This window comes from Peromyscus leucopus, chromosome 7 (genome assembly GCF_004664715.2).
Source record: "Peromyscus leucopus breed LL Stock chromosome 7, UCI_PerLeu_2.1, whole genome shotgun sequence".
In the NCBI taxonomy this organism is placed as follows: domain Eukaryota; kingdom Metazoa; phylum Chordata; class Mammalia; order Rodentia; family Cricetidae; genus Peromyscus; species Peromyscus leucopus.
The window spans coordinates 71,945,699-71,960,440 of record NC_051069.1 but is presented as its reverse complement, the minus strand read 5'-3'; the positions used below and the strand labels follow the sequence as shown (position 1 = coordinate 71,960,440).

Here is a 14,742-nt window from a genome sequence, read left to right as displayed (position 1 = left end):
GGATATTTTGTTTGCTTACCTGAAAGAGGGGAAAGGAGTAAAACAGAAGAGAACTATGACATCCTCTTAAGAAACCAGAGTTGAGCACAGGGAAAATGTACAGCAGTCTCTAGGAAGTAGGAATCCAGAAGACATTATCACCAAGAAGGAAATCTTCAGAAAAGGGTTGAATTTACATTATCAAAAAAAATTTTGTTAAAAACAATATTGAAAAGTGCATTATACTACTTGTGGTATAGAAAGATACTTTAAATGCATAGAAAAACATGAAAATTGAAGCAGTTCAAATTATTTGAGGAAAAGGAATTGCAAGAAAACAAATTTGTAATCTTGAATAGTAGCAAGCAGTATTTACATTCAAAGATGAAACCAATCTAGAATCAGTGTAGCACACATTTCTTTTACATACAGTTGTATTTAAGTAAAGTAATATTGTGTCACAAACTGGTAGATAAGTCAGATATTTTGAATGAATAAATAGGCACCAGAGCATTTTCATTTAGATCTTTAAATATTTTATATTAGTAGATTATTATGTCTTCCACAATCAGTATCTAGTTGGTCTTTTATTTATGCATTTGTCTATCTTCAGCCACTTCAAGTCACCAGGAATGTTTTATGGTTGACTCTGGCTGGTACTCATTATTGTTAACCTAACAGGACTGTCCATTGTGGTTAGATTCATACACAGTATCTGACTCTTCGTATAGCAAAGCTTGTCAGTCTTGGGAGAGCCCTAAGAAATTGGTCTGTTAAGTTCACATTTCTGTAACGTTCTTATAGAGTTAAAGAATTATATTAGTAGTAAGTTTTATAAAATAGCTTTTCTCTATGTTCACTTTCCCTGATACACATTTGAGAAACAATGACAGACTTAATAGAGCATCATGCTTGAATCTAAATTTGGATCTAGCTCCCCAGTCAAAAGTATATAGATTATAATTTTGCAAAATATTTTGTTTTAATTATAATTCTCGAAGAATTCGAGTTTAAAAGATCTGTTACCTTGTTTTATTGATTTTAACTTTTTTTATTAATTTTTTTAAAATTCATCTTACATACCTATCCCATTTCCTTTTCCGTCCCCTTCTCTGCCCCTTATCCACCTCCCCCGACCACCCCCATCCACTCCTCAGAAAGGGTAAGGCCTCCCATGGGGAGTCAACAAGGCCTGGAATGCTCAGTTAGGCAGAACCAAGCCATCCCCTCAACCCACCCACCCCCCTCAGCATCTAGGCTGAGCAAGGCATCCCACCCTATGAAATGAGTTTCAAAAAGCCAGCTCATGCACCAGGGATAGATCCTGGCCCCATTGCCAGGGGTCCCACAAACAGACCTGGCTACAAAACTGTCACCCACATGCAGAGAGGGCCTAGTTAGGTCCTATGCAGGCTCCCCAGTAGTCAATTAGTGTCCATGTGCTTCCACAAATTCAGGTCATCTGTGTCTGTGGGTTTCCGTTTCATGATCTTGATCCCCCTTGCTCCTCCTATAATCCCTCTCCCCTGTCTTCAACTGGAATCCTGTAGCTCAGCCTGGTGCTTAAGTATGGATCTCTGCATCTGCTTCCATCAGTTACTGAATGAGAGCTCTATGATGATGGTTAGGGTATTCACCAATCTGAATACAGGGGAATGCCAGTTCGGCACCCGCTCTATTATTGCTAAAGCTCTTAGCCCTGCTTTTAGCTATTTTATGCATGTCTACATAAATTTTTAAGTCTATTTTTTTAAAAACATGAGAAAATACCTTTCTTGAAAATAGTAACTAATCGATTAGTTGGCAACTTAATTCACTATTCCTTAATTGTATGTTAAAAATGAAAAAGTATCTTAGTAGAAGACACCATTTAAACTGTTCTAATATAGATAATATAATTATTATTGAGTATATGAAGACAAAACCCAATTAATATATTTAGTTACATAGATATTTTTATTTGAACCTATGTATTTTATACTTTTGCCTATGCTAACAAGAGAAAACTTAGTACTGTGACAGCCACAGAAGAGAAAAACACTACACAAAGGAAAAGAGTACCTTGTAGTATGAGAATAGGAAGCTGAAAACATTGACATTAAAACAGTGACCCTTGTAGCTTATTCAAGTGTTTATTACAAGCAATTTTAGTACTATAACCATAGCAATTGGATGAGGAAATAGATAAAAGGCATGCTTTCTTTTTCTACAAAGACTGACAGTTTTCACTGTTGTTTCTTTTTGTTGTGACCCTTTAGAAAGGAAAGGGAGAGTGAATGTGTAGTACAGTGTAAGCCTGATAGAGACAAGGGGGCCAAGCTGAATTTTTTGTGATTTTGCTTTTAATATGAAGTCTTGATTGTTATTTGGGGGAAATAATAGGAAGTAAAAAATTAAAAATAAGATATAAATATTTTTAATCAGTAGTAACCCAAAGAAAGTATACATATGAGAAGTTTAGACATAGTCCTAATGGTGACTTTTAAATGCTGCACTCGTCAAAATGATTAAGACAAAAGGAGAAGCTTCATTACTACCGAGATCTAAGAAATGCTATAAGTCACATATTTGGTATGTGTGCTGATTTTTCTGACTGACTTTTGGAATATATAGATCATCTTCTGTCTTGTGAAATCATCCAGTTTAAGAACCTTAGAGAGTTATACTTTAGGAAAAGGTAGTTAACCAAAGCAACAGTATATGCCCATGTGATAAATATATGGCTTTTGTTCTTCTTCAGGTGACCGCTTCAGATCTGTCATAGATGATGCCTGGTGGTTTGGAACAATTGAAAGTCAAGAGCCTCTTCAACCTGAGTATCCTGATAGTTTGTTTCAGTGTTACAATGTTTGGTAAGAAAATACTGGTTGTATTTTGAATTAGAGTAGGTTTTGAAATTTTTTCCTCTATCAGTAAAGGAGTAAAAATACCTCTTTTAATACTGAAACAATTATTTGTTTAATGTGATTTTACTTTTCTTTTTTTTTTTTTTTTTGTTTTTTTTTTTTTTGGTTTTTTCGAGACAGGGTTTCTCTGTGTAGCTTTGCGCCTTTCCTGGAACTCACTTGGTAGCCCAGGCTGGCCTCGAACTCACAGAGATCCGCCTGCCTCTGCCTCCCGAGTGCTGGGATTAAAGGCATGCGCCACCACTGCCCGGCCTACTTTTCATTTTTTTAATGGAATAATTTTGCTTTCTTAAAGCTGGGACAATGGAGATACAGAAAAGATGAGTCCTTGGGATATGGAACTAATACCTAATAATGGTAAGTGTATGTTAGGTTCATTGCTTATACCTTGTGGAATTAGAATTAGTTGGTGTTGGTGTTGGTGTTGGGGTGTGTGTGTGTGTGTGTGTGTGTGTGTGTGTGAGTGAGTGTGAGTGTGAGAAAGAGACAGACTGACTGACTGACTGACTGACTGACTGACTGACTGACTGTGGTGTATATGGGCACATATGTAATGGCATTTTTATGAAAGTCAGAGGATAACTTGCAGGAGTTGATTCTCTCCCACCTTGTGTAGCTAAGATTTTACTTGCGCTGTTAGGTTTTGTGGGAGGCACCAGTGCTCTCAGAGCCATCCCTTCAGCCCTGGAGTTTTTTTTTTTTTTCAATAAGAAAACTGGTTTACTGCTGGAGATCAATCCCCACACTCAAGAGGCAAAGGCAGGAGGATTACCACATATGTTCAAGCCTAGCTAGGGCTGCATAGTAAGAACCTGACTCACAAAACAAAACAGAAACCAAACTTGATACCAGTTAAGGTTATTGTGACTAATCAATATAAAATATATAATTAGACAAAGTTTAGCAGTGAACATGATTGACAGTCCTTCCCTATCTGGAACCTCTGTCTTAAAGGAGAGATTGAAATTAATATATTAGAATAAAATAGAGAAGTGTTTAATTATCCTTTAAATTGATTATTTGGGGAGGGGTTCAGAGACATTTTTGTAACAGTCCTTAAGAGGTGAAGCTTTTTAGTGGAAGTATGAACAGGACCTTGTCTTGCTACTTTGTATGTGCCCTTGACTAGTTTCCAAGACTCAAAATAACTTACTTGGTACTCATCCTTTGCTATCTAAACAAGTGCCTTTCTTATTCTTTCAGAATTACAGTCCATTATATGTGACAAATATTGAGTGATCAATGGCTAGGGGCAGTTACAATTAATAACAATAAATATCACCTTACATATAGCCTAGGAAAGTTGGATTGGGGAGTTATTCCTGGGAAGAGTGAATATGACATATTTCTTATTCTGGAAAAGAGTGAATGGCTGAAGCATGGTAATGAAGGTTTTTAAAAGTAAGACATAGTTATACATGCCTAAAAGGGGTGTAAGTAGTATATTGTAGATTATAAATGATTTATTTGTATATTAGACTCTTTTATGTCCTGTGCTTAGATTTTTAAATGGTGTACCTGTATCATCAGATAAAGATTTTTTTAAAAAAACAAGAAAAAAATCTCATTTTTAACATAATAGAAATAAACTTTTATAAATGGTATTTCTGAGTAGTTAATGTACCCTAAAAAATTACTAAAGAGATCTCTCAAGTTTCAAGACTAGATTCATCTACCTAGTGACTTGCTAGCCAGTTAGGGCTACATAATGAAATCCTATCTCAAAAACAAAACAAGAGGACTGGAAAAGATAGTTGAGCAGTTAAAAGCACTGGCCTTTCTTCCAGAGGACTCAAATTTGGTTCCCAGCTCCCACATAGCAACTCATTGGCATCTATAAATCTACTTGTCGGCAATCTGACCCTCTCTTGTGGTCTCTGTAGGCATCAAGCATACACTTGGTGCATAGACATACATTTGGGCAAAACACCCAAACATATAAAATAAGTAAATATGTAAATTTAAAATTTTTTTTATGTTCTAACTTGGTGCATGTGGTTATGGTGAATATTAAATAGGAAGTGAACTCAGCCAGAAAACCTTAGTAATGAAAAAACTTTTCATGTTGATAATATTGGTCTAAAATTAGTTCATTTAATACCAGTAATAAACATTTTTATTACACTGCTCAAGTAGAAGTACTAAAGGATAGAAAATGTAAAGATATCAATTTATAACCATTCATTTGGCCTCTTTGTCTTTGTGAGTTTAAATCTCATGTTTGAATTTGAAGTGATTTGATTGTTGTCATCTCAGAATTGGCCTAATAAAGAAATGAAATTGGCTTTCTAGTACTGTGGCTATTTTTTAAAAAAAGAATTAGTAATACTAATTACCTATTTAAATACAACTTCATGAAGTCTATTGGCACTGGTGAAGATTTTTTTCTTTTGTTCTATTTGGGTGCACGTACTTGTGCACACATAGTTATTTTGATTGTATACTATGTTTGGTTTCTGTTACAGTCTAGTTCAAAGGAAGTATTACTACCTGGTGCATTTGTTGAATCAGCCTCAAGACTACTTGAAATTTTCTTAGGTACAATGTTAAAGACTTAAGCTTGTGAAAAGCATTACTTCACAAATGGAAGACCTAAGATTTTCCTTTTGGAATTCATAGTTCTCTTCGTTCCTGTAGTAGAAATGTTGAGGCTTTGATTAGAGTATTCTTAAAATTTTCATCAGTTTATTATCACTGTGTGTATTTTGTTAAAGTAAATAATGGCAGTTGGAAGATGAAATGGATAAGATAATTGAAATTTGTTTTGTAGAAGTATTTTCTCTTCCAGATTTAACTTGACTAGCTATAGTACACTTTAGGTATAAGTAATCATTTAGTTTTAAATGTAATGTCTTTTTTTAAGAATACATTTTATTTGCGTTTAAAATTCTTCCATTATGAAAATAGTGGTGTTTTTTGTTTGTTTTTGTAATATCAATTATTTCAAAAGGAAAAACTCACCAGTAATTACTAAAGATGTTCATTGATGTGTTTTTCTGTCTGCATTTCAGCTGTATTTCCAGAAGAATTGGGTACCAGTGTTCCTTTGACTGATGTTGAATGTAGGTCACTAATCTATAAGCCTCTTGATGGAGAATGGGGAGCCAATCCCAGGGATGAAGAATGTGAAAGAATTGTTGGAGGAATAAATCAGTTGATGACTCTAGGTAAATAATAGCATGTCAGTATAGAAAATCCATCTAAGTTACATGAACTTGCTGTAGCTAAATTTCATGAGCACCATAAATGCCACAGGGTCTTCCACAAACCAGTTTGTAAACCCTTCATGCACTCCACTGACTTGATAGGAACTGGAGAGAGGAAGGTGATCAGAAGTTGAAATTAATTATTTGGATAGCTGTGCTTGGTTTCTCCTGGCTTTACAAGTCTTTGTGAAGGGGAAGAACATGAGAAATGGGCTCATTTTCCTGGTTGGTGAAAATGAAAGTAACCAGTGACATAAAACTTGCTTTTGAACTCTGGGCTTTCAAGGAGATTGTTGTAATTTAAACAACAGTCTAGTAGTACAGAATCAACTTCAAAGGACATACGGAGAAATTAAGAGTAAGAACTGAAGACACTGGGCATATTGTTGTATATTCAAGTCTAGAAATTTTGTTTTTATTTTTCCCCCCTCTTATGTTGCTGAGGATCAGACTGAGGGCCTTGCTCATGGTAGGCGAATGCTGTACTACCGAGCTGTATACCCAGCCCCAGAGTCTAATAAAATGGTAACTTTATAAAAGTCATCTTATAAATACCACCTTAAATAGTTTTATCTATTTTAGGTTTAAAAAAGTTTAAAAATAAAATGATCTTAACTTGTATTCTAGTTTTTGCTCTATTTCCCTTGTGCTGATAAATTGATAATATATTTATCTATTTTTTTCTTCATCCTAATGTACCAGTGAATTTCAAAATACAAAAAATAGATTTATAACCTTATTTATTTTAGATATTGCTTCAGCATTTGTGGCCCCTGTGGATCTGCAAGCTTATCCCATGTATTGCACTGTGGTGGCATATCCAACGGATCTAAGTACAATTAAACAAAGACTGGAAAACAGGTTTTACAGGTTAGAGCCATTTGATGTTGCTGATAACAAAAGAACTCTAAAGGATCCTTTCATCTAGTTAGTTACTAACAATCTATGGCAGTGTTTCTCAGTTTTATCTGTACACAGATGGAAATGAACCCCATAGTGGTCAAGTTAAAATATGAAATAGGAATCACCAACTTTTGAGAGTTTCCTACAGTGTTGATGCTGCTTGTCTATGGGATTATGAATGAATACTTTATTCTTCCATTGGCATTTTATAAATCAAGCCAAAGAGTTCATTCCTCCTAGTAATATACTAGAATACTTAATAGATTTTCTATAAATCTCTTGTTTATTGAGCTTTGAATGCCTATGGAAATACAATTAGAAAGGATTCACAAAAGTTTTTATAGTTTTTGCTTAAACTTTTATGGTTAATTTGCTTCTGTGGGATAATGTTTTTTGGTTACCAGTGAATAGTTTTTTTGAGACATGGTCTTACTCTGTAGCCTTTGGTGTCCTGGAACTCGCCATGTAGAGCATGCTGGCCTCAAAGCCACCTACCTGCCACTGCTTCTCAAGTGCTTGGGTTAAAGGCTGCCTAAAATATTTGCAGAAATATGTTTAAATCTATAGTTTGGAATGAAATGATGTTTTTAAGTTTATTTTTCTTAGTGTCTATGGCTTAATAGGCTAACACTTTAATGTGCATAATAGTTGCATTAAAATCTTTTTTATGATCATTTTTACATTTTTGCAGCGCTTTATTCTTTTTCTAAGTTTAAGGAAGTTTTTATTCATACCCTATACTGATGATTTTCTGTATAGAATGTAGCTTTGGTTTTCTGACTGCTGTGAGTTATATCCTTGGATATAGCACTGCCATGTCCAACACTACTCTGTCCTTACTGACTAACATAAGCCTTAATAGCAGCAGTGTTACTGACATGTGAGCTAGAAAAGTCATTCTTCCTATCTGCCCTGTATATCTCCTGGTGTGTGAGAACCATTTGAGCAAAGTAAACTAGAATTCAACTTGGTTTGAAAGATGATCTCATTGGTGTTAGGTCTACTTGCTGTTGTATCATTATTGGTAATTCTTCGTAGACAAAGAGATGAGCAAATTCCCTATGATAAGTTCTTTGCCACCCTATCTTCAAGGCTTCCACTATCAGGTGCAGAAGTTGAGAAGAATGAATGGAGACTATTAACTGTATTCCTAGACCTGGAATTGTCAAGGCTTAGGAGAGTTTATACATAGTGCTGCAGGATAGAACAAAACGTGGGAGGATGTGAGGGAGATTCACTGGTTGTTGGATTACAGCTTGCAAAAGGAGTTAGCATTTCCAACTATTGTTAATAAACTTTCTCATAGACAGACTGCTAAAAAAACATGCCGATTGCTAAAGTGTAATTTAATTTCAAGATACAGTATGCCTTAAATAGGCTTCTTTGGTGTTAATCTAGCCTTATAACCAGTTTACAATAAAAAGGAAATTGTGCATGTGTAAATAAAAATTGTTTTCCATCCTGCTAATACATTTAAAATGAGTTACATACTTATTTGACAGAATGTTTTCAAATGATATTACACTGTTAAAAGGGTTTTTTTTAAAAATTGTTTTGTATATTTTTACAGTTTGTTTTTCTTCTGATGCCATTCATTCCTTGGTTAAACTACTATAAGTTTTGTCCACTAGTCATTTAATACCTTATTTTATGTTTAAATGCACAGAAGTAGCTTGTATGGTTTTACAACTGTAATTGCTTCTGTTCACAAATCAGTAAGATTAACTGTTATGCAATTGTTTTGTATTCTCAGAAAGTGTCTTCAGATTTTCCTTTACTTAGAAATAAAATTATGAAGCCCCAGAATTTTTTTACATTGCCAGACGTTCAGAAACATTTCCTAGTTAAGTTTCTTGCTGATTCTCATCATCTTTTTATGTTTTATTAGCAATCTATTGTTTACCTTTCTTACTCACATTTTAATTACTATTAGTATAATTAAAATGGTTTCCTTTCTGCATGGAAATGAGAGGAAGAAGTTATACCATACATTTCAGAAATGAGTAAAACTAAAAACTATTAAACTTATTCCTCTTCTGCCACTTTTCCTGGAGATATCCCCCTTTCCAAAAATCAGCATTGTTAATTTGGTATGTCTTATTCCAGACATTTCCTACACAATAAATTTTTCTCTCTTAATGAATACATTTGAACCTTATTATAATTGTTATTTTAGATATAGATTTTTAAGATGCAATATGTTTAAGAGTGAAACTAAAAAGTCAGATACCATAATTTTAAAATGTGCACACATATTTATAAATATGAGATTAAGATTTCTGTATTTTTTTAAGGCGTGTTTCATCCCTAATGTGGGAAGTTCGATATATAGAACATAATACACGAACGTTTAATGAGCCAGGAAGCCCAATTGTGAAATCTGCTAAATTTGTTACCGATCTTCTTCTGCATTTTATAAAGTAAGTTATACATGCTTCAGTATAATAGTTGTAATAATTAATGATGTGATTTTTAAAATGTATACTTTAAAGTATAAAGTGCTAAAATGTAAACTGCAGTCATCTTTTAAATAGGTGATACTGTCACATAAGCAGAGTTCCTCTTTTAAAATAGAAAGCGTACTTTTCATCCCAGCACCGGGGAGGTAGAAATAGTGAATCTATGTGAGTTTGAGGCCAGAATAGTCTAGCTATAGAGTTCCAGACCAGCTAGAGCTACATAGTAAGGTCCTGTCTCAGGAAGAAAAAAAAGAAAGAGAAAGAAAGAAAGAGAGAGGGGGGAGAGAAAGAAAGAAAGAAAGAAAATAAATAAATAAATCACTTCCAGTTAGTCAGAAAATTATAATATATTCCATACGTCTTCATAGATACCTCTGCCTTCATGTGTATGTACCACATACATGCAGTACCCACAGAAGCCAGAAGAGGGTGGTAAATATTCTGGAACTGGAATGACAAGTGGTTCTCAGGTGCCCTGTGAGCATTGAGAACAAAACGGGGTTTTCTGCAAGATCAATAAATGCTCTTAACTACTGAGCTTGCTCTCTAGCCCCCATTTTAGCTTTTGACAATAATCACAGTAAAGATTTACTGAACATGGAATAGTTTTTCCTTCATTGCTTTTTTTGAACCATGTATAATCTTACAGGTGGTAGAGATTATTATCTGGTATTCTCAGTTGAGGAAATTTGCCTTAGCTAAATTAAATTGCACATACAGATGAATGTTTGCCATTTGATTTGATTTGAGAACTTTGCATTTTAACATCATACGTATTTACTCTGTCAAGTTTATTAACAAAGTATTAGACTGTACAGCAAGGTACTAAATTTGAATTTCCAAGATTGAAGTTATCCCAGCTAATGGAGGAGCTGAGGCAGGGTTGGGAATGGCCTAGGCAACATTAAGACATTATTATTTATTTATTGTTTTGGGTCTTGCTCTCACTTGGACATCTGCCTGCCTTTGCTTCCAAAGGTTAGGACTAAAGGGGTAAACGACCATGTCCACCTCAGGAGACAGCTCAAAAAAAAAATGTTCATTTACAAAGTGTATTCTACTCACCAATTCATGCATTAGTAAGGGTAGTAACTACCCTTACTAATTGAAAGTTTGTATTCAACTCATCAGTTCTATATATTAGTAAGGGTAGTAACAACCATTGAAAGTTTGTATTCCACTCATCAGTTCTATACATTAGTAAGGGTAGTAACTACCATTGAAAGTTTGTATTCCACTCATCAGTTCTATACATTAGTAAGGATAGTAACTACCATTGAAAGTTTGTATTCTACTCATCAGTTCCATACATTAGTAAGGATAGTAACTACCATTGAAAGTTTGTATTCTGTTCATCAATTCCATATACTAGTAAGGGTAGTAACAACTATTGAAAGTTTGTATTCTACTTATCAGCTCTATATATTAGTAAGGGTAGTAACTACCATTGAAAGTTTGTATTCTACTCACCAGTTCCATACATTAGTAAGGGTAGTAACTACCATTGAAAGTTTGAATTCTACTCACCAGTTCCATACATTAGTAAGGGTAGTAACTACCATTGAAAGTTTGTAATCTATTCATCAATTCCATATATTAGAAAGGTAGTAACTACCATTTAAAGCAGAAACACTTCTCCCTTACTCAGCGGTCATGTGTCCTTAGAATGAATTGAGCCATAGAAATTGAAGCCAAAGGCATAAATACAATTTTGGTATAAAAACTGTTCCAGTTGTATATTAATGTCACTATTTATGTTAGAGAATTTTTATTTTTCTGTTTAAAAACAGGTAATACTGTATTTTTAATGCCCATAAGGCTATAACCAGTTTTTTATTTGTGTATATTTGAGGAAATATTCAGGCTTTTAAACCAGTGTGGCTCTTAATCTGTAAAGTCATGTCCCCTTTGTGTGTGGGGGGGGATCATATCAGATATCCTGTATATCAGATTTTTGCATTATGATTCATAACTAGAAAAATTACAGTTAAGTAGTAATAAAATATTACTTATATTAAAGAGTTACAGCATTAGGAAGGTTTAGAACCACTATTTTAAGCAAATCTTTCTGAACATAACCTTAGGATTCATCCCTTTTCTTTGAAGTCAGTAGGTTTTTGCTGAGTTACAGGCAAGTTCTATATAGGATTGATAACACAATTACTGAGTAACTTATTAAGTAATTGATTTAGTTATACTGTGCTGATAGTATACCATGAGACCCTTTTTCAGCAGCATCCTGTGACATTTCTCTGTTCTCTGTGTAATTAGGGGGGCTTTTACTACTGTGCCTTTGCCTTTCTTGAGGAAGTTGGTAACATGCACTGACTACCTAGGGAACTTTATCTGTGACATCTCTTTCAAACAGGCTATAGAATTATATAATTCATTTTTAAATGAAGGAGAAGAAAAATATTTTTTTGAATAGTCTATGAAAACACGTTGATTTCAAATAGTTATTTGGTGGCATGGCTGTAGCTTAGTGATTAAGCACTATACTAGCTTTTGATAGACTCTAGGTTCATAGTCACCAATACCACCAACAAAACAAAATCATGCCATCATCTTGAAGGTGCAGGTTAGTATAGATTTAAAAGAATTTATATTACATATCTCTAAAAGTAAATGCCTGGCCTTTTTTTTTTTTTTTGTGATTCAAATAAAATTTGTAGCTAATAGCTTTTAAGATAGATAAGCTTTGAAATTTTAATTATTATACTTTTTCAGTTGACTATTCAGCAAATATTTTACATAATAGATATATCCTAAGTGATGTAATAAATATTTGGTGAAAAAATCATACTTTACTTTTGTAATAGGGTTTTATGAGATAGATAAAAGTTGCTATAAGGATAATGAGCTAATAAGAATTATGAAAAATAAGGGTAAGGGAAAATACAGAACATAGTAGAAGAATGTTAAGGTCACAAAGTAGATGCTGATGAATTAAAAAATTAGGTCAGAGGAAAGTCATTCCAGAGATAAGCAATAGAATTATGTGAGATGATAAAATTTTTTGTTTTTTTGTTTGTGGTTTTTTTTGTTTTGTTTTTTGTTTTTGTTTTTGTTTTTTTTTGATTTTTCGAGACAGGGTTTCTCTACATAGAGAAAAAGGCTTTGTGCCTTTTCTGGAACTCACTCGGTAGCCCAGACTGGCCTCGAACTCACAGAAATCCACCTGCTTCTGCCTCCTGAGTGCTGGGATTAAAGGCATGTACCACCACCGCCTGGTGATGATAAAAATTATTAAGATTGAATTGTTGAGGCCAGTGAGGTTGCCTAGCAGATAAGGATGTTGCAGCCTACCCTGACAATCTGAGTTCAGTTCCAAGAGCCCACAGGTAGGAGAGGAGTTGTAGTCAACAAGTGGAAAAATTGTTTGGCTTAAAGGTTTTATCTTAAAATCTGGTTTTAGGAACAAATTCTTAAAAGTCACAAAAATCTAATTAGTCATCCACATTTTCTTTGATTATTTAGGGACCAGACTTGTTATAACATAATTCCACTTTACAACTCAATGAAGAAGAAAGTTTTGTCCGACTCTGAGGTATGTAACTTACTTTACTGTGGTTGATACATTAACTAACACTACATGTGATAGTATACTAAATAACATTTATGTGTAATAGTTTTCAGATTAAAGTTGGTAGAAAATTGCTCTTGTCCGGTACTATATTGTTTACTGTTGCTATCATATTTAGAATTTACTTGCAATTGAAAACAAGTATTTTATGGGAAGAGACTTTACTTACTCAGTTATGTGCCATAGGATATTTGATATAAATTTTTTAAGGTGTGAAAGGAATAACTACCAAATGATGAGATCTAGGTTGTTTCATGAATTGGATGTTTTATTTCCTCAAAGGAAGAAGAGAAAGATGCTGATGTACCTGGAACTTCTACCCGAAAAAGGAAGGTAACAGCATTTTGCTTTTGATAATATTTGTTTTTACAAAAGTATTTTTGTTAAAGTACATTAAAAGCTTACTCCTTTATTCTTAGTAATATTAAAAGTAATTTAAATGTTTAAAAAAAACCTTTTAATTATAAAAATACTTTACTGAGAAAGGTTAGTATTTTATTTGAATTAATACTTTATATGGGTTGAACATCCCTAATCTGAAAATCTGATATTCAGAATGCTCAAAACTCTATAGGTTTTGACCATTGTCACTCAAAAAGTTTCTCATTTTGGTTTTTAGATTTTTGATTAGTATTCCCCACCCAGTAAAGTCAATGCAGATGTTGCACAACAAAAAGGTTTCAAATGTAAATACTTCTCATGCCAAGCTTTTTGGATTGGGGATGCTCATTCTGTGTCTACCTAAGACTGTATTAAAAGCACAAATTGGGGCTAGTATGGTACCTTATTGAGTAGAGTACTTGCTCTGCAGACATCAGGGCCTGAGTTTGATCCCCAGCATCCTCATAAAAAACCAGATGTAGTGTAGCTCAATTGCAATCCCAATGTTAGGGAGGTGAAGACAGAAGGTTCCTTGATACTTGGTAGTCAATGAGCCCAATCTTCCTGTGAGAAACCCTGAACAAACAAGGTTTTCAGTAGTTGAAAGATTATAGGTGGGTTTCCAGTCCCGTGTTGGACAGTTAGCAACCACTCTCACTCCAGGAGTGAGGGTGTGTTCTGATGCCTATAGCCTTTGCAGGCACATACACATAAGTGCACATACCCATGATGACACACCTTTACCCTCAGCACTGGAGAGACAGAGGCAGACAGATCTCTGTGAGTTGAGGGAGCTAGAGCTACCTAGAGAAAGATTATCTCATAAAACAACATAGAACATAGAATAAATACTTAAAAAATGAAAACAAAGTTGATGGCTCCTGAAGAAAGGCACCAGATATGTCACATAGGCCTCACGTATGTGCACACACACTCCAAAACTCAAGCGGATTGTATTGCATAACAGCTGTTAGTAATATACTCATGTTGGTGTTCTCCCCCCCTTTCCCTCCACCCATCCCCAGGATCATCAACCTAGAAGAAGGTTACGCAACAGAGCTCAGTCTTATGATATTCAAGCATGGAAGAAACAATGTCAAGAATTGTTAAATCTCATATTTCAGTGTGAAGATTCAGAGCCTTTTCGACAGCCAGTAGATCTTCTTGAATATCCAGTAAGTATTTCTAAAATTGTTTTATACTGTTGTTATTCAACTAATTTTTATTACTCTGCTTCATTTCCTCATGAACTCATATATGTTCTCATTATCTATTCAGTTACAAAGAACTCTTAAATTGGAAAGTGTGGTAAAATGGAAAAAGAC

The 14,742-nt window shown here is 34.2% G+C and overlaps 1 protein-coding gene across 1 annotated transcript in view; it reads left to right on the top strand.

Annotated features, from left to right (window-relative positions):
* LOC114680653 (pleckstrin homology domain interacting protein) overlaps positions 1-14,742 on the top strand; it is a 127,011-nt gene that overhangs the window by 97,485 nt on the left and 14,784 nt on the right. Inside the window, exons 28-35 of the mRNA XM_037208233.1 lie at positions 2,720-2,831; positions 3,181-3,242; positions 5,897-6,052; positions 6,841-6,961; positions 9,289-9,414; positions 12,931-13,000; positions 13,319-13,369; positions 14,443-14,592. Coding sequence (XP_037064128.1) covers positions 2,720-2,831; positions 3,181-3,242; positions 5,897-6,052; positions 6,841-6,961; positions 9,289-9,414; positions 12,931-13,000; positions 13,319-13,369; positions 14,443-14,592 — 848 coding nt within the window. The remainder of the gene's footprint in view (positions 1-2,719; positions 2,832-3,180; positions 3,243-5,896; positions 6,053-6,840; positions 6,962-9,288; positions 9,415-12,930; positions 13,001-13,318; positions 13,370-14,442; positions 14,593-14,742) is intronic.